The following is a 19,969-nucleotide window of genomic DNA, read 5'->3' as shown; positions in this document are numbered from 1 at the left end:
AATAATTGACAGCACAAATGTTTTGGTTTTTGTACTTCAATTTCAGTGCAGTCGAGAATGAGACTTACACTTTCATACTCTTCGAAACAATATGGAATATTTTTTAAAATTTCACTTCTCTCTGGAAAAAAAATTGCATACTTTAGTGCATTTCCCAGAATATCTAGAATGTTAGAAATGTGTCGCTCAGAGCATGTTTTAAATAAAATATTTAAAAACGCATAACTGACATTCTGCTTCAATCGCATAAAAGTTAATATTATTCGGTCACGAACAGTCAGTTTGCCTTTATAATATGTTAATTGTGGAGACACCCTTTCAACAATTTTTACAAAAGTTTCTAATAATTTAAAAGTTGGAATACCAGTGGCAGTACTCAGTTCTTTATCATTTGTTATTGAAAAACTGAAATTGGGTTCCACTAAGTCTCCACTTTTAACTTGAACCCCAAAATCGACAAAAGTGCGTTCAATATTTTCAGCAATTTTATTTTCTACTGCATCCGGTATAATATTAATTGCATTGTTTTCCACTGATACTTCCGATACTTCGTTTACTTCGACCACTGACAATGACTCGATTATTTTTCTGTCAGTATTTTTTGCTTCACGTTTTAATTTTCTTTCTTCTCTTTCAACGTTAGATTTTGAATTTTCATCTCTTTTGATGCTTGATTTCGGTAGGTTGCAAGATGGAACCGCATTTGTTTTTAAATATTTTTTTTTAAGTAAATATCTGCAAAAATTTTTATTAATTGTGAAAGAAAAGAAAAAAACTTGAATTTAAAAATATATAAATAAAGGTACTTTCTAAAAATTTTGTATAATTTTTTAGGATGTATATATTATATTTTATCATTAAATTATGTTTACATATTTGTATTATATGATTCAAAGAAGTTAATAACTTTTACTTAAAAAATAATTTATATTTATATACTTACCCATAGTTGTAAAAAAATAATCATCTTTTTTGAAATGAAGAGAGCAAACACACATACATGGCGTAACTTTTTTTCCTATTTTTAACACTCTTTCCCACTCTTTTCTTCTATCAACCTTTTCTTCCAATCCACTTTTCTTAATAATTTTCACGAAATTTGCATTTGGTGCAGGAAACGAATGAAAGCGCAGTTCTGGGTTCTTGTAGGCTTTACTTTGACATCCGAAAACAGAGCAAAATCGTTTTGATTTCGTATTTTGTGGACTGAATTTCATTCCGGACTCTTCCATTATTATTGCTTTAAAATATTTTCACAAAAAGTAATTTTCAACAAGGAAAATACATTATTAATTCGAAACACAAATCAACTGTCAGTTCAAATCGCTGCAAATCGCTTACGATGTAAACATACACGACCCCGTTGCGTTAGTTTTAACATCAGCCGCCAGATAGCGTACCGAAGTTCTGCGGTTCCCTATACCTTTCCTTATTCTTCATAAAATAAGAAGAGATACATGTTTTTTTATGGTCAAATTTTTGAGATACGAATTTTTAAAAATTTTGTTTAGTCAAAAGTAGACATATTTTCAATTAAGAATAGCTCAACAACTATTGTATTTAGAAAAATTTTGTTAAGACATGAAAAATTTGTTTTTTCTTCAACTTTTAAAAAATATTAACAAAAAAAATTAAGAATTATTTTATAAAAAATATTAATTTTTTATAAACAAATTAACTTTTTTATATTTGGGCCCGACTTAAAAAAAATTTCGTGTACCTACCTGCAAGTGTAAAGAAGTCTTTGAAAAAGGTTTTAGAGTGGGCCTGAATTTTTAAATTTTTAAACTCACAATCAGATTGCAACCTTAACACATAAGGACGAGAAATACAAAAGCTTCTGCTATACAACTTTTTTTACTGGGAAAGTAATTTTTTCATCATTGTAATCATCTTTCAGTCGACTTTTTTTTAATTTTCATTTGTCATTACAATAATGCATAAAATAACATAATAATACCAAAAAACACTATTTTTCATTTAAAATTAATTTTTTTTAAATCGGCTACGTGAAACTATTTTAAAATCTACATTAAAATTCTCCGCACACCTCAATAAATTATAATGAAAAGGAATTTTGAGTGAATTTTACATTTTTATGTCTTTGGAAGATTTTGCAATGCACTAGAACTTTTGGACCGTCTTAAAATCATTCCAAAGACGAATTGGTGTTCATTGAAATGTTTAAACTTTCATTTCGTCTCATGAGGACTATTTTATTGAAATTTAAATTTATCAAATTTTATTTGAAAGTCTACAGACTTTCAAAAATGTTTTTTGACACCTTAAAACCTAAATTGCACAAAAACTAAAGCCAATCCAATATTTTCAAGAACAGATTCGGATTTTCTAGAGATAAAATCCTATAAGAATTGGATATGATTGGTTAGGCAATACAATTTTCTGACCGGCTTTAAGTATCTTAAAAACAACATCACAAATAATATTAATTTATACTTCTCGTTGTTATATTAGTTTATTTTAATACAGGAAGATTCGTTGTGAGTCCAACAGGTGAAAGTTGTGAAGAAAATTTTGACCTTGACATTGACGAATCAGAAGATATGAGCTCTAGAAGTAAGGCAGAAAAAATTACACCTGATGATCAAACAGCAAATAACTTACCATCACTAAGTGATCCAAAAAATTTTAAATTACCTTCTACTGTTCCTGTAAATAATGAAGGTGTCAGTGATAGCAGTACGTCTTTCATTTTGAACAATAATTCTTCCAGTTCTCAAGACTTACATAGTCTACCAAGATGCTCCATTCCTGGAGGCGAAAAGGGTAAGCGAACAATAATTATACAAATCACTAGATATAAACAATTTCATTTACAAATACAATTAAAAAATTATTGAGTAAACAGTTATTATTGTGAAAAAATTTTGTTTGCTACGATATTTAAATATTATATTTTCAAAAAATGATTTTATTTTCTCTTGGTTGATGATAAATAATAAAATACGAAATGTGTTAGGTCAATTAATAAAAATATATTGTCTCAATTCAAAAAATAATTATAAATATCATTCAAGAGAACGATGATAAACTTTATTCATGGATTCATAACTCAAAGAAACATTATTGACCATTTAAACTCATCATGGATTATACTGAAATGAAAACTATTTTGAAAACAAATTAATTACCCTAGGTATTGAACTGTAATAAAAACAGCAAAACCTGATTAAATCCAAATTTTTGCGAACTAATTCCGGATTTAATACATACAGAATGTCAGAATATATCAGGTACATTACGGATTCAGATTTATAAACGGATTGAATTTATCTAGATTCTTGTACGAAAACAGTCCGAAAATAATATGAGACATTCCGAAATTAGTGGGGACAAAAAAGATAACTATGAGAAGATAAGTCCGAAGTAGTCGGAAACTTCTATGAAATCAGTCAATAAAAATTCGATTCTAGGTCGATCAAAAAACTTAATCTAAAATGAGTCCGCAATTTGTAGGTAAAAAATTCAGCGTTAATCAGCAACAAATCTTGTCTTAATCTGTTATAACACCCTAATCCGAAATGAGTCCAGAATTTATATGTACAAAATCACCAGTGATTTAGTATATGGATAAGAAAGATAAACGACCCAGCAAACACTGTTATATAATAGTAATGTAGCAATTATATAACAAAAAATCACATGTATATATTTATAAAAAAATTGAATAAAAATTGTTTGTAATTTCATTTCCTCAAATAAATTATAAATTATGTAATTATTATATTATATAAAATATAAATTAAACTATAAAAAGATCGCTTGTACATGATTATGTGCCCGCCAAAATTCAATTTTATGCAAGTTACAAAAATTCACGGCATATTATTTTTTCTGCATTATGATTTTTCAAAATTTCATTAAAATTTTTAAATTGAATTAAAAAGAAAATTGTTTGAATTTTCAAAAAAAACTATTGAAATAAAACTAATAATAAGTATAAATTAATTAATATTATATATTTATCAAATCATTTGTTCATTAAAAATCAATAAATTTATCAATTAATATATAAATATGCATTAAATATATAAAAAAATAAAATATACTTAAGGAAATTTAAATAATTTAAAAAGTTAAAAAGAAAAAAATGTTGCTTAAAAAACATAAATATTCATGTGTTATGTCATATAGTTTCATAATTGTTACCTAACAATTGAAGAACAATGTGCCATACAAAAAGTTACCACATTGTGATGTAATAAATATATCATATTGTTATATAACATATACGTATACAAATTATGTAATAATTATATCACCATAGAATAACAGAATTATATCACAGCGTTTCATTCTCATTATATAATGGTTACATTAAAATAATGTTACAGAGTGACATAACAATGTGACCTATTTTTTATGTAACTGATACATAACGTGTTTGCTGGGAAGTTCCTTCATCATCAATTCAATAATAGGTTGTTACCAGATGCTGGCACTTATTGCAAAATAGTTAATCTTCATAATAATTTATTTGGAAAACGCCTTAATTGCAATACGGGAAAATTAAGCGATATAATTGCGAGAATGAAATCGAACAGAAACAAAAATAACAGCTTGGGAGTCGATTATGTAATTTGATTTGACTTTGACGTCAAAGTCAAATTTATTTTTTGATTGCAATACGTCAAATTGCTATCAAAAAATAAATTTGAATGTGACGTTAAATTGAAATAAAAAATTTAATTTTAATTTAACGTCTAAGTTAAATAAAACAATGAATTTGTTGAATTAAATTTGACATTGACGTTAAAATGAATTTGATTTGATCAAATTACATAATCGACACCTTGGCCGAGAAAGTTCATAATGAAAATTTAAATCCAAAATCTATCCTGTTTCAAGTGCTATCTTCGCGAGATTTATTAGATTTTTCAGAGTTAACAACTGATGATTTAAAGATTTATTTTGGTGGATCTTATCAATTGTCACAAGCAATTTCATATTTAGGAGAAATGGTTGAAGAAGATAACTTGCTGAAATTGAGTTTTTTGAAAGAAGAACCTGAAATAGTTAAATTCGAAGTAAAATCGCGTTATATGAACAGAAAAACTTATAAGTGTTACATCAAATATGATGCTAATGAGGTCGGGATTGATGCTATAAAAGAACAGTTGGATGTTGTTCTCACGTCGCCGCTCTGATTTTTCATTTATCATATGGACGATTTTTGTCGAAAGTTTTTAGACCAGCTGAAGTACTAACTAATCTCTTTGACATCGATAACGTTCACCCAATAATAAACGATGATAGCGATGAGGACTAGAAACAGTAACAGAGATTTAGTGTCATTACTGTATTGCGATAAGAAATTCATCTAGAATATATAAATTTTGCATAACAATATTCTTTTTAATTTTTGCTATTTACTTAATCAGAATATTTGTTCTATCTATAAATTAATATTTAAATTTTAAAAATCAATTCTTAATAAATACATTTTGAATAAATTCTTTAATGGTCAAATTATTTATCCTAATATTTTTTGATACTTATAAATTTCTCTTAGTTTCATCTCATATTTGTGTTCAAATTTCTATGCGTGAAAGATTAAAAATTTTCTATCCAATGGAAACATAAAAATTTATTACAAAAGTCAAATATTAATACTCTTAAGTGGAAAAAGTAGTTAAAATGAGTAAAAGTGACGATTTTTCGATATTTCTATGCCTTTAAACTCAGTTCTTTCTTAATTTTTTTAAAATTCCATGAATGAAGAGTGGGTATATAAATAGAATAGCAAATAATTTTCTCAAAAATATTTAAATCCTACACATTACGGACTGTGAATTTGGCCTTGAAAGGACAAAAATGGTGAAAACGGACGAAAATTTAATTTTTGGGGGTGGCGGACATCACAAAAAAATTTAGTATCCTTTAAAAAATGAGAAAAAAATTTTTTGTGCCCAACTCAAAAAGGTTAGAAAAAAAATTATTTTTAAGATTTTGGAATTTTTTTAAACAATAAAAACAGAGCGTGGGGGGTAAAAGAAAATATGGTCAAAGTACATCTCAAACACAAGCTTCATAAATTTTTTCAAAATTTTTTATCAATTCATAAACCAGAAAAAAATATTTTCGAAAAAACGCATTTTTCGACCCCCATAGGGGGGCAGGAGGATTTTTCCGATATCGACCCTAATAGTTACCATATTTTAGTACCCTAAAATACACATGTGCCGGGTCAATTAAAAAATCCATACATTAGGGCATTATACCCATCTTAACCCTGGAGACTCTTTAAAAAACAAATTTTTTAAAAATTTTTTCTATGAAATATATATTTTTTAATTTTTGCGGTACCGTTAAAGTGGGTAACTTCGGACAGGAGGCTAACTCCGGACACTCGTATATTTTTGAAAATAATTTGTATTTATTAGCATTTATTTTATTTTATTGAACATCTAAGAAATACAATGTGTTTTGTTATGAAAACTATTAGAAAGAAGGGAAATACCAAATATTTTTAATAATGTACGAGTGTCCTTTTCCGAAGTTACCCGCCTTGACGGTACATAGATTAAAAGTTTAGGAAATTCTGCAAAAAAAACTCTCTGGGTGTTTTAAAATTCATTCATTTGTCATTAACGAGTCTTTATTTAAAAGCTTGGAAAGAGAATATATTGTTTAAGTAAGAGAATAATAAAATATACAAAATAAAAGTATAACATAAAATAATAAATGAACTAAAGAATCTATATTATCCAAAAGATAAAGAATGAATCTAAAGACATTAAAACATAAGAAATTGAATTTAACTAGTGACGCGGTTAACTATGGTTGTTGTTTCGATTGGTCGCAACGACCTTTACTCTAATGGCACGGGCCTTTTCCAAGGGGCGGTATTCATAGTTCCGACTTAGCAAGGATTTAAGAGTTGCTTGATCAAGACGGTCTTATTCGAATGAATCGAGTTTAAGACCATATATATTTATAGTCAAAAATAAGCAATTGCTTGGTAAAGGAAATGTAGCTTAAGAATTTCTTGACCAAGCAAATGCTTAAGATAATCTTATTGAACGATCGGCTTTTTCCGTAAATATTCTCTTGAATCCACCAATAAAAAATGGTTTTGAAACTTGCGTTGTATTCAATTTGAGTTTTTCGTTTTGGCGTTTAAATCGATCAGTTCATTCTATTATTATAATTGTTTTTATAGTGAATAATTGCCAAATATAAACATTAAATTTTGTGTGCGAAGTTTAAAACTGTTTTATTGTGAACAAGTGATTTAATTATGTATCTTTTTAATGTAATTTATAAAAAAATTTAGTTTAATTATTTGAAAAAAGTAAATTTGTAAAATATTTTTCTTATTAAATTTTTGTAATAAAAAACAGTAATAAAGCAAAATTCAAAAATATGAACCTGTGAATATATGTAATATTGTTTAAAATAAATATTGTTTAAAAGTAAAATGTTTAAAAATCAACAAATGAAATATATTTAGTTTTTAAAATTAGGTGTACATTTTGTAGAATACAATTTATTTTTTCTTTTTCAAATTAAAAAGACTTGTAATTTATTTTATATCTTATCTTTGTCAGAAAAGTAATGAATTATAAAAAGAAGCAAAATTGAAAATTTTTTATAAACGAATAAACTTTATTTTGTTCTAAGAAATATAATTTTTCTAAAATAATTTCTTTAATGTTAAATATTTATTTTAATTTTCGAAAGTGAAACCATTCTTACTTCTTACTACTTTCAATGAGATGAGCAAAATGTAACATCTGTATTTTATGGGGGGTAGGATTAAATCCCTTAACGTTAGCAATATCTCAATATTTTCAGAAAAAAAGTACCCAATAAAAGTAAAAGGATACAAAAATGACTACCTGAAGGGTAAAAAAGTGAAATATTCTTAATCCTGACGTAATATATTTAGATAAATTTGTTTCCATTCTAATATGTCATTGAAACGCAATGCCATATTGTGCAAAACAGAACATGTAACAAAAGTTGTTGTTGAACAAATAAGCTTCGTTGACATTCTCTGTGCCTAACATGGAAATCTTCGCTTCCATACACCAAAAATTCGCTCAACAATTATTCTCGTTTGTATTTGAAATTCATTATACCTGAAACAATTTAATATTACATAAATATCAAATTTTGTCTTCAGCAAGTAAACTTATATTGATGTAAAAACAATTTGAATACTTACATGATTTCTTCTTCAGTATGAGGATTTCTGAGGGGTGTCATAAGAAAAGGCAAACAGGGATATCCTTTATCACCTACATAAATCCCATCTAATCGTCCTTAAATATATCGCATGTAAATTAACGAGTTCTGAATTATCCGGCTGTAATGTGCTCTACATGGTCATTCCGGAACAATATCGAGAAACTTCATTCGGGGTCCAACAACAGCCTAAAAAAATTGTACCAGATTCATTTTTAAAAAAAAGTTATGTAAAAACGATTCAAAATTTCTTGTCAAAAATAACTTTTCTACTACTCTTAAAAAAATCATCATAGTCCTCATTAGTTTACTAACTTGTACATTAAGTGAAAAATAACCTTTTCTATTTCTAAACATTTTGTCAAGCTGGTTAAATCTTGTGCCGACTAACTTAACGTGAGTGCAATCAATCGCTCCATGAACACGAGAGCATCACCAGTTGTTGGTATTTTAATGTATAAATTAATGAGACTGTCAAGCAACGTGGCGACACGAAAAACAATTCTTGAGACAGTTGATTGAGAAACCTTCATAGTGTCGGCAAGAACAAGCTGCAAAAATATAATATTTAATAAATTTTAAATTTTTTCATTCCTATCACATAAAAGAATATTAATTTATAACTTTTGTACAAAATTTAACAAGTAGAATTATAGAAAATCTTTCATAGAGTAAAATAAGCTATTATTATTTTTAAAAAAATTGATATGTAATTTTTAAGAAAAAACACAAAATGTTAATTTTGTTTTTATTATATAACAATAAATTTTGTTTCAAAATTGTACAAGTGGGTTATTTTTAAAATTAGATAAAATCAATTTTAAATATATTTTCTGTTCTGTAAAAAACTACTTTTTAGTTTGAGGTTATATTAATAAGTCAATCACTGAGGAAAATAGTATATTTAATAAAAAATTATTTCCTTTAGATCGAGTCCTTTTATGTAAAGAAGAATTAATTATAATATAAAAGGAATCTTTTGAATAAAAAAAGATTAGTACTTTGATAAAACGAAAAAACTTTTAATAATAAAGGTTTTTTTTAGTTTTTTAAACGAAATCCTTTTATGTGAAAAGGACCTTTTTTTTTTTGTCACTTGACGGAAGAAAATTGAAATTTGTTTATTTAAAAAAAAATTAGTAGAATTTGGGATGACGACTAAAAATGACGACTAGCGATGATTTTAAAAGTTATAATCTTTCATCGATTAAATTTTATCTTAAGAGGATATCCTCTCAGAAAAATATTGTGATGAAAATTTGCTTATGTTAAACTGATTCCTCTTATGTTAAATAAACTGTTTTCTCAGTGGCAAAATAATAGAATTTAATGAAAAGTTTAAATTTTTATTTTTGAGAATTGCGAGTTTTATTACAAAAATTATGAACTAATTAATTGTTAATATAAAAATAAATTTAGACAATTATTATTTTTTACTACATTTTAATTATTTTATTTTAAATCAATAAATAATAATTTTTAATTTAATTATTAATACTGATACTAATAAATAAAGAATTAAAAAATTAATATTCTAAATATTTCTATTTATTATTAATACGATTCATTTTAATGTTAAACTAAATTCCTTTAATGATTAAAAGATATACTTTAAAGGAATTTCCTTTTATCATAAAAGGAAATCCTTTTAAACAAATAATAAAAGGAAAATCCGCTTAAGATAATAGAATTCCCTTTATGTTAAATAGATTGTTTTCTTAGTGAACATCGTCAAGTTTACCAATGTAAAGGTTACAGATTCTTTTTAATTTCTAATGACAAAAGTTTCTCCTTTTTATAAAATAGCGCAAAATCTGTAAAAGAAATCATAATCGTTGATTGTTTATACAAGGACATTCTATTTGGAATAAAATGATCTATATAAACAAAAATTTAAAATTACATAAAAACTTGAAGTTGCATAATATCGTAAACAGAGAAGTAATTGGAGTTGTGGTGCAATGGGTAAACCACGATTATTATGTTTAATTAACCCAGTCTGTATTTCAGGCAAAATACCAACACAGAATCTTTTGAAAAACGATAACGTATCTGAAACTCCCACTCATCTATTTCAAAAGGATTTTCCGCATTATCAATATCATCCTCAATGTTACTTAAATAATCCATTATTTCCATTGTTAACACTTTTACACTATAAATACACTAATAAGTTATTGCTTAAGTCAACTACATCGTTGACTTTAAATCATAACCTCAATTTATTCAAATAAGTTCACTGCACCCCGATGTATCTTCTATAGGGTGTTTTCGGCATTCACTCAGAGTTAACTTTAGAGTTAACAGTGGTGCTCAATGATATTATCTTTGAAAATTTATTTACCTAAATAAAATAATTGATTTTCTATTTTCATCACCCTGAGTTTGAAGTTAGTTGTCCTTGTTTGCTTACTTTTTTTTAATTTATACGTATTTTTTTGTTTTTCATTTAAAAATGGAACATATTTTTGCTGTTATTTTTTTAAAGTTTATAATCTTTAAATTTTTCATTATTTCCCTAACTTTAATTAATCTGATTTGTTTTAGAAACTAGATTATTTATTTTAATTAAAGTTGTTTTTTATAAATAAAAAGTTAAAATAATTTTTAATAAAAATAAATTATTATGTTTCAATTTACACTTTTCAAAACAAACAATCCGTTCACAAATTTTGTCGGCCATTAAAGGTTAGGACTGACCCTTTTTCTTTACTCTCGCAAGAAAACAGAGTTAACTCTGGGTCATCTAGTAATAAATTTTTGGGGACTTTTATGAAATCTAGAAACAAAAAATTTTATTTTAACATTACATTACTAGAATAAAAGGCCCGTTTCACATATTGTTACAATTGCAAACCCTGCGCCAATCAAAATGAATCGTCTATGCCAAATTGCCAATCAACAACGTTCACAACCAACAGACGAACTGAAAATCAAAATTTACATTTGAGCACCACTGCTAACTCTAGAGTTAACTCTGAGTGAATGCCGAAAACACCCATAGTAAAAGTCGAAATTAGTATGTCAGACAAATGTTTACTGCCGCGTGGCAGTGCTGTTGAAGTTTGAGTCCAATAATTTGAAAGTTCAATAAGAATAATATCCAACACTTATAAATAATTGATATAAATAATAAGTACCTGTTTAATTAAAATAAAAACGAGATTAAAAATATTTAAATAATAATAATTTGAAAATTCAATAAGAGTAATATCAAACAAATATTTAAATAATAAATATAATATTTAAATTGGGCAAAAAATATAAATTATTATTATTAAATTCAGTAATGTCGTAATAAATTTTAAAAACAAAGTATAATGAGTTTAGAAATAATAAAACCTTTTTTTTAAACAACAATTTTTATTTCTGATAAAAAAAGAACAATCAAAATTTGCAACTATTAATAAAATTTTAAATAAATTAAATAAATGCTGAAAAGATACAAAATATAGATATATGTATAATCTAGAAATCAGATAATTTTGCTTGTTTCTTGTGTGATAAATTTTTTTTTCTTGTCACCCATTTTTGCTTTTATAAATTGTCTGATGCGATTTTCCAAGTAATATTGTATTAAATATGATAAAACATCTGCAGCATAAACAGAACAAGGAAATTCAAATGTATCTTAGTAAGGTCATTTAATATTAATTCAAATAGATTGCTTTTTTCGCAATATTTTTCAAAATATTGTTCAATTTTTTTAAACAGTTCAAAAATAAGACGATTTGGTTGTTGCAAAGATTGATCGTCTTCGTATGTAATTATTCGAAAAAAATTAACATTAACATCTGAATTAAAAAATGCAGTTTGGCAGACATTGTATTCTCTATACTTGAAAAATTTAGAATAAATTTGACCTGTTAAAAAATACAATAAACAATCCCTTATAATAGGAAGGTCATAATCGTGATCCATTGCATCGGCAAAATCACTGAAATCGCTACTGTCATTTGCAATTACAATATTTAATTTAGTTTTAATTTCTGCTATTATTGTATTTTTTTCGCTATTGTAAATTTCTTTTAATCGTGACATGGAAATAAGAGGCATATTAGGAGTGTCTGAAATGATTTTATATATTTGCAAGAAAGTTGGAGTGGCAGGATGGTCATTTGTTCCTCCTGCGAGTCGAATCGTTCCAAAAAATCTCTAAATTGGAAACAGCAAAATGGATTAGAAAAAGGCAGAAAAATAAATTTAAAAAAAAACAATGTTGGCTGCATGTATAAAATAATCAAAAATATTTTGCTTGTCTTTTCACGAATTATCTAATTTGAATTTTGACTATTTATAAAAATATTTATATAAATTTATATTTATTTACATAAATATTCATATGAATTTCAAAATTGCTATTCACTATTTAATACCTCCAAACAGTCTTGATTTATTCTCCCAATCAAAACAAATTCAATTTTTAAATCTTCTAGTAAATATTTTAGTAAATCCAGAGTTGAATTTAGCGTCATCCGTAAACCTTCACAGCGTCAGTCGTAATAAAATTTTCTTTTTTTATTAGTCCATTTTGGACATTTTCTTCCCACTGGTTTAACCAATTTAAAGAATCACGAAGTACCTGGCAAAAAGATATTAAAATTAAAAAATTATATTAATTGTAAAATTATTTAACCCGCCGTGACTAAGGTAGGGTAAATTTTACCCTATGAAACTTTTATTCCTCGATAGTTTTGAACTAGGAATGCTGAATTTTACTGCGATTTTTATAAAAATGCAAATTTTGTTGTGACACTAATAAATTACATTACTAGACAATATAAAACAAATTTGTTAAAAAATTTCCATGATTTTAAGCTTTTCTTAAATATAGAAACAGAAAATCATTATAGGGTAAATTTACTCTACCTTAGTCACGGTGTTACAAAATTGAACCTTAGTCTCGCCGGGTTAAGCACAGTCAATATATAAATAAAAATACTTGAATATCGTTGCTTGAAAGTTGAACAGCTGTTTCTATAGATGTTCTGTTTAAGGCATCAAACATATTATTTATTATTGTACAAAATTCAATAGTGGCTCTACAGGTAGATAACCGCGAGTCATAATCTTTATAAAACCGCAAACTCCTGGCAGCAGAGTTACTGAAAACCTGTGAATGAATAATTGTTTAAATTTTTGAAAAAAGATCATATGTGACGACGCACGAGAAAAGGTACCTATCCCCGAAATAACATTAGGCTCAGTTTTTCGTGCACTATACACAGAAAACTAAGCCTAACGTTATTTCGGGGATAGGTACCTTTTCTCGTGCGGCGTCACATATAACATATTTTTAATGTTTATGAATAAATTACCTGAAGTGAAAGAGAAACTCGCATTTTTAAAATACTGTCAGTGTCTAGATTCACATGATAAGATGTTATTTTAGGACAAATTTTTCTGCCTTTGGGTTGTGTTGAGTAGATTTGGTGTAGAATTTTAAAATGTTCCTACTCAATCAAATCTCCATCTGGATGCATCTGAAAAATATATGAATTAATATTACTATTTTACATTTGGCACGTTATATACGTAAGTAAATTAATTTAATTACTTGAAGCATTTTCGCATTTGCTAATCGATTTCTAATAGTTTTAATTAGATGTGGTGCATCCGAGAAGAAAAAAACTTTACGTCTGAAGTCAAATTTACTATTTGAATTAATATCTTCGTCGTCAGCAATATCCGTAGGATGTTCGAAAAAGTTTTTAAATATATTCTTTTTCCCACTGCATCCGAACTCTGTCCACATTTTTCGATTGGGTTTTCCTCCGTCTGCGATAACTCCATGGACTTTTGCACCCGCTTTTTCCAAAAGAGCGATGGCTTGAATGACTAATTTAGCTAATTGTACTCCCTTTGTTGGCCCATTTGAAGCAAAAACTGCAATTGGCTGAGAATAATTATCGTAAAGAGGTTGAAACATCAATACGAGACCGTGATTAGCCATTTTTTTATCAACATCGTTTGGTACATTCTCGCCAAAGTCCTCCAAACCTTTATAGGTCATTGTTGTTGTGTCTAATAGTAAATTTTGTCTCACTTTCAATTCATCCAAACTTAAAAGCCCATGTAACTGCAATTCCGATTTTTGAGCTAAATGCTCTTTTAAAATTTTGAAGAATCGAGGATCGAAGCCACAGGGACAACCCATATTAGAAAGATATCTGTAATAACGGTAATAACATAATTACACATTAAAAGTTCAAAATAATTAAACTAATAGTAAAATAAACTCATGCAAAAAATTTAAAAAAAAATGCATGAATATTAACTATAATAATCTTGGTATTCATTCATTCATTCATTCCGTCCGGACCCCTGCTGGGTTTTCGGTGACAGAGAAAAGAACAAGTTATGGAGAGAGAAAGATATATCTTTATTTTGCAAATGAGGGTTCGCTTGACCTGCAATCTTTTAAAGAGGATTAATTAATAACTCTGAGGACCCAGGTAATAATTTCTTTCTCCCTTTATCACGTGAAAAAACTATAAAGTCTAAAACTGAATAGGTAACGCATACCTTTCTTTCTTACACCAAGGAATATAACATAAGTACTTCTTCGTTTAACATTGCGTTTCTCTATCTAGACAATTCAAAATGGCATAAGATCACTTTTTTTCAATTTTATATATTTTTGTCCACTTTTTGGTATTACCATAAAGTTTGAACTCTTTTCCACATAATGCATATATTCTATTTAAATTATATTGTGATTAAATAGAAAAATTTCAAGTTTTTGGAACTTGATACATTTTTCTTGTTTTCAAGGTTTGTGTTAAACAGTGGGACACCTATTATTAAATAATGAATATTTGTTTCAATAATAATATCCTGCTTCATACTTTAGAAATATATATGTTTTGCATTAAATAACGTTAACAAATGTTGCAAAACACTTATATTTTAATAATATTTTACATTTTTATAATACGATGTCAAGTTTCATATAAAAAATTGTTATTATTTTTTTTTACGTTTACAGTACTGCTGATCATACGTCATAATTTGGTCATAACATAAAAACAATTTGGAGGAAAATTTGAATAGTCGTTCTCTTATCAAGTGTTATTTTTCAAATGTTGCCGAACAATAATTGTAATAATTATAAATTTTGAATTTTTTAATGTTTTTTAGCATAAAAAAATCACATTTTTAGTCGCTGTGTAAGTATAAATGCGCATGCGTATAGATAGTGTGTTGTCATAAACATGGTTTACATTTAAATTTTGGTCGAGTTTCTTTAGTAGTTTTTCAGAAAATTAAAGTGACCTACTGTTTAAACTGTCCCACTGTTTATCACTCTCCCCTACCTGTATTAGAGCCCCAGAAAATTTTAATAAAAAAATTTAAAAATTATTACCTGGCCCCTCAGAATTAATCTTCATTAACAAAGGCTCTATTGTCCAAGGATTGGTATTGTTTGTGGTAATTGTTCTGAGAGTCTAATACTGGTATATACATATTTTTTTTATTTTGAAAACAGAAAGAAAGAAGAGTAAGATTTTTAGGCGAAGATATTCTTATGTTATTTTGAATCCTCTAGATAGAGAAATGCAATATTAAATGAAAATTATATGTTATATTCCTTGATGTGAGAAAGAAAGATATACATTACCTCTTCAGTTTTTGACTTTTATCTTTATATTTCCTTGTGATAATACACGGAAAAAATTTCGAGACGTCGGACGTGCCGATGTCAATGTAAACCTACTGTATATTTCATTATGTACTCAGAGTTAATCTTCATTAACAAAGGTTCTATTGGCCAAGGGTTGGTACATCTTTATTTTTCTATATAATAAATGTGAAAAAAGAAATTATTACCTGGGTCCTCAGAGTTAATCCCCATTAACAAAGGTTCTATTGTCCAATGGTTGGTTTTTTTGTGGTATTTGTTCCGGGGTTTTAATACAGGTATAAATACGTATATATGTTATTTGTAATGAACTACTGATTACTCATATAAGAGTGTCCTTTTTGCACTTATTGGCTGATCAGTAGTTACTGATTCATAGTTACTCATAGTTCTCTCATTCTTTTGGATATTTGGTAGTTTTATTGGATAAAAGGCAAAATTGGTTATATTGGATTAAAGTAAAAATTGGTTATATTGGATTAAAGAAAAAATTGGTTATATTTAGTAAAAGGTAAAATTAATTGTATTGAATTAAAGGAAAAATTGCTTATTTTTAATAAAAGGTAAAATTGGTTGTATTGAATTAAAGACAAAATTGGTTATATTAGAGAGAGTGAGCAAAAGGGTTAAAGATATTTAGATTTTCATCAATCAAAAATAAAATTAAACGAAGTATACTATGGCCAACATAAAAGAGTATGTTATTTTAAGTGATAAAGATTTAAAAATTATTGAAAATAGAAATAAATTGTTAAATTACATGCATATGTACAAATTTGAAGAATTATTAAGAAAAGATTCCAATTCATTTTTCAATGTGCAAAGTACTTTGTATGTACAAATGCTTGATTTTATTGTCCTAATTAGAGAAGGTGATAAACATATTCAAATACTTTTTAGCGGTAATAACAATTATGGTCACTGAATTTATGTTTATTACGATAGAGTAAGGCTTTATATTTTTGATAGCCTTAATGAGGGGTGTTTAAATGTGCATCAAATAAAATGTTTAATTAGATTGTTCCCTTTTAAACCAACAGTAGTTTTTGAAGCTGTTAATCAACAACTTTTTGGTAGTGTTTAGTGTGGAGTATATGCAATAGCATTTGCAACATCTGTATTATTTAACGTAATGCCAAACCGTGTAAATTATGAAACTGATAATAACAAAATGAGAAACCATTTTAAGTCAATGTTTGAAAATAATCGCTTAAATCATTTTCTGGCAGTAAGAACGTCTCACAATAGGAATTCGATAATAGAGAATAATTAGAACCGTCTTTTCATAAATTGAACTTAGGAACATAAAAATTATATTTTAAACTCTTGTTCTGTTTTTAATACTTTGCACAGTAATAATATTAACAGAGTTCTATTAACACAATATTTAAAAATTAAACATTCTCTAAATGACACTAGTGAAAAGAAAATAATTTGTACAACTGATAATAATGTGAACAAAATTTCACCACATGAATATTTAAAAATAAAGAATTTTCTGAGTAAAGAAAATGATAAAAAGATAATTCGAGCAATTAAAGAGAAGGGAAGAATAAGGAAGGCAAGGCGCGAAGTTACATATGAGTAAGTTTTATAATGCGTTACATTTTTTGTGTGAAAGACCGTCACATAGATCATATAGATACATCACCGAGGAATGTCCCCGTGAAGAGGACATTATGATATCGCCTGAATGTCACAAAAATATTGCCGCTTGATATCAGCTTGACATTCGAGCAATATTCCTTGCTACTTGGGTGGTAGATCCAATATAAAGAAATTTTTTTTACATTTCTAATATTAAATTTTTTTGAAAAAAAATGATTAAAAAATATGGTTAATGCACACTAGCAACGTAGTCGGCCGCTTGCGGACGACAAAGTTGCTAGTTTAATATAAACTGAAATTTTTTTTAATGGTATTGTTGTAAATAATTACTTGCGATTTGTTCGTACAGCCGGTAAGAGCAGCCCTATTGAAAAAAACACGTATAATTATACGTATAAATATACGTATAATAATACGTACTATTATACGTATTATTATACGTATAATAATACGTATAATAATCCGTATACGGATTTGAAACAAGAATTATACGTATAATTATACTTATCAATATTTTATAATATTTAGGTATATATTAAGAAACAAAAATATATTCCATATTTATATATTCCTAAATATTAAAAATTATAGATACGTATAATTCTTGTTTCAAATTCGTATGTCTTATTATACGTATAATAGTACGTATTATTATACGTATATTTATACGTATTATTATACGTATATTTATACGTATTATTATACGTATAATTATACGTATTATTATACGTATAATTATACGTATTATTATATGTACAATTATACGTGTTTTTTTTCAATAGGGAGAATTTTATTTTCCAATATAAATCTATAAGCTGCAGGTGAACGCATGTGAAGTAATATGCACAGGACAATCCATTCATCTGAGCATCGCCGACCTTTTGGATCCTTTACTGCAGCTACTTTAAAAATTTCTTTGACCGCTGTGGCTTCACTTGCACTAATGTTAGTTTGATCACTTAAAAGTTTCTCTAAAGTTTCTTTTTTTACACTTTGCATTTTTTCTTGCATAGTTTTAACTTGGGTTTTTAATAAGCGTATGCGTGCACTAGCTTTTTGTTGTGATTTACTAGCGTTAGTCGACATTTTTTATGACGTAAAGTGCCTATATTATCTTTAAAAATAAAAGTTTTTAAAAGATTTTCGTTGCTCTCATTGGCATCTAATCCTGAAACACCGTCAATATACTTGGCGTTGATCCACACAATTAATGATTTTTTCAACATTTTCAATTGAAGTCATTTGATCGGAAATTCCAAATTCCTCATGGTCGATAATATTACCACATATTTTTTATAATAAATGTCATATTCTCATCAATAGTTGTTTCTTTCAAGTAAACTGCTTTAATTTTGTCATTGTGCCCTTTTCTTCCAACCAGTTTTACAAAGGTTATACCTTTTTGATTATTGCAAAACATTAGATTTCTAGACCAAGATTTTAACAATTTTAAACTGCCACCTTCTTCACAAAGTTTTTCGAATAAATTTTGCATAGAATTATCTTTATAAGGAACGTCATCACTTTGAATATTAATTTCATTATCAATAGGTCGTGAATTTTCGTCTTCACGTTTACTTCTTTTATTTTCTGTAGATTCATCAGTCTCTAAATTACATCTATTAAGCAGTGTATTGTATTTCGACTTTTATTTTTTTTAACGAATGTTAATGATGATATCATCTGGCAGAAAATGTTTTATACAAACAACTTGGCTGGGTTTAATTATAAAATTATAACGATGAATGGCTATTTCTTATGATTTCTTTAGTTTTTTATCCTATGGAACATAAAAAGCTTGCACTTTTCCAGGGTTTGAAACATGTCCTAAAGTACATTCAAAAACAATACACTTATTAACCATAATTTTTCGCACTTTATATAAATAACAATTTTTCACTTTTTCACTAGGCGTACACGCAAATTTGAAAAACTAAATAATTTCTAGCATTTATATATTGAAATATACAAAATAATTTATCCTTTTTGTTATATATATATGTAGACGATATACGTATGTATATGTGCCACGTGCACTTTTTCAATTTTTGTTTATATGAATCCGATAAGGTCCGACTCAAGGAGTCGCCTATGAGATGACGAATAGGTTTGTCCCTTGCCTGCTCTTGTCTTATAAAGACCTGCTCTAAATACATTTTGACTTTATATTAAACTATACTTAAATATTGTTTTTTTATTTAACCTTAACTCCTTCCTTCTTAAATGAATTCCAATATTATATTTTCATATTATATAAAAAAAACCGTTCAAACGTTAAGGGGTCTACCCACTTTAGACGCGCTAAAATGAAGGCTGTTTTCAAGAATTTTTCTGATTGGTTTATATTATAAATATTGACATATAAGTTGTTAGACTAAAGAAATACACTCCCGAAATACATGAAAAAATTTTTGTTATTTGTTTTTGTAAATTTTATATGCTTGCATATGGTAGTTGAAAAAAAATCCCCCAAAAAAGATGGGTCCACGCTGTTGATGAAATCTCTGA

General features: G+C 27.0%; 2 protein-coding genes and 1 long non-coding RNA gene across 10 annotated transcripts in view; 1 reads left to right on the top strand and 2 right to left on the bottom strand.

The window, feature by feature from the left end:
* LOC127288896 (anoctamin-8) overlaps positions 1 to 19,969 on the top strand; it is a 207,592-nt gene that overhangs the window by 154,434 nt on the left and 33,189 nt on the right. For 5 of the 6 annotated variants that reach the window (XM_051316598.1, XM_051316596.1, XM_051316600.1 and 2 more), the window contains one exon: positions 2,491 to 2,787. In XM_051316598.1, the coding sequence (XP_051172555.1) occupies positions 2,491 to 2,787 (297 nt within the window). The remainder of the gene's footprint in view (positions 1 to 2,490; positions 2,788 to 19,969) is intronic. The other variant, XM_051316597.1, reaches the window with a different exon arrangement.
* LOC127288905 (uncharacterized) lies at positions 8,247 to 11,205 on the bottom strand. 3 transcript variants are annotated; one of them, XR_007844106.1, is made up of 4 exons: positions 10,115 to 10,494; positions 9,953 to 10,025; positions 8,550 to 8,762; positions 8,247 to 8,400 (listed from the first exon to the last, which is right to left on the bottom strand). It is a non-coding gene; the product is annotated as an uncharacterized LOC127288905 (long non-coding RNA). The 3 variants fall into 3 exon arrangements; XR_007844108.1 differs by lacking the exons at positions 9,953 to 10,025; positions 10,115 to 10,494 and adding an exon at positions 10,556 to 11,205; XR_007844107.1 differs by lacking the exon at positions 9,953 to 10,025.
* On the bottom strand, positions 12,490 to 13,732 carry LOC127288902 (uncharacterized). Its single transcript, XM_051316610.1, has 3 exons — positions 13,530 to 13,732; positions 13,154 to 13,324; positions 12,490 to 12,793 (listed from the first exon to the last, which is right to left on the bottom strand). The coding sequence occupies exons 1-3, from the start codon at positions 13,551 to 13,553 to the stop codon at positions 12,683 to 12,685; spliced, it is 306 nt and encodes a 101-aa protein (XP_051172567.1). The 5' UTR covers positions 13,554 to 13,732; the 3' UTR covers positions 12,490 to 12,682.

This window comes from Leptopilina boulardi, unplaced genomic scaffold (assembly GCF_019393585.1).
Source record: "Leptopilina boulardi isolate dan_hultmark-lab unplaced genomic scaffold, ZJU_Lbou_2.1 LbouV2_397, whole genome shotgun sequence".
Taxonomy (NCBI): Eukaryota; Metazoa; Arthropoda; class Insecta; order Hymenoptera; family Figitidae; genus Leptopilina; species Leptopilina boulardi.
The sequence above is the reverse complement of the archived record's forward strand: the minus strand, read 5'-3'. Positions and strand labels throughout refer to the sequence as shown.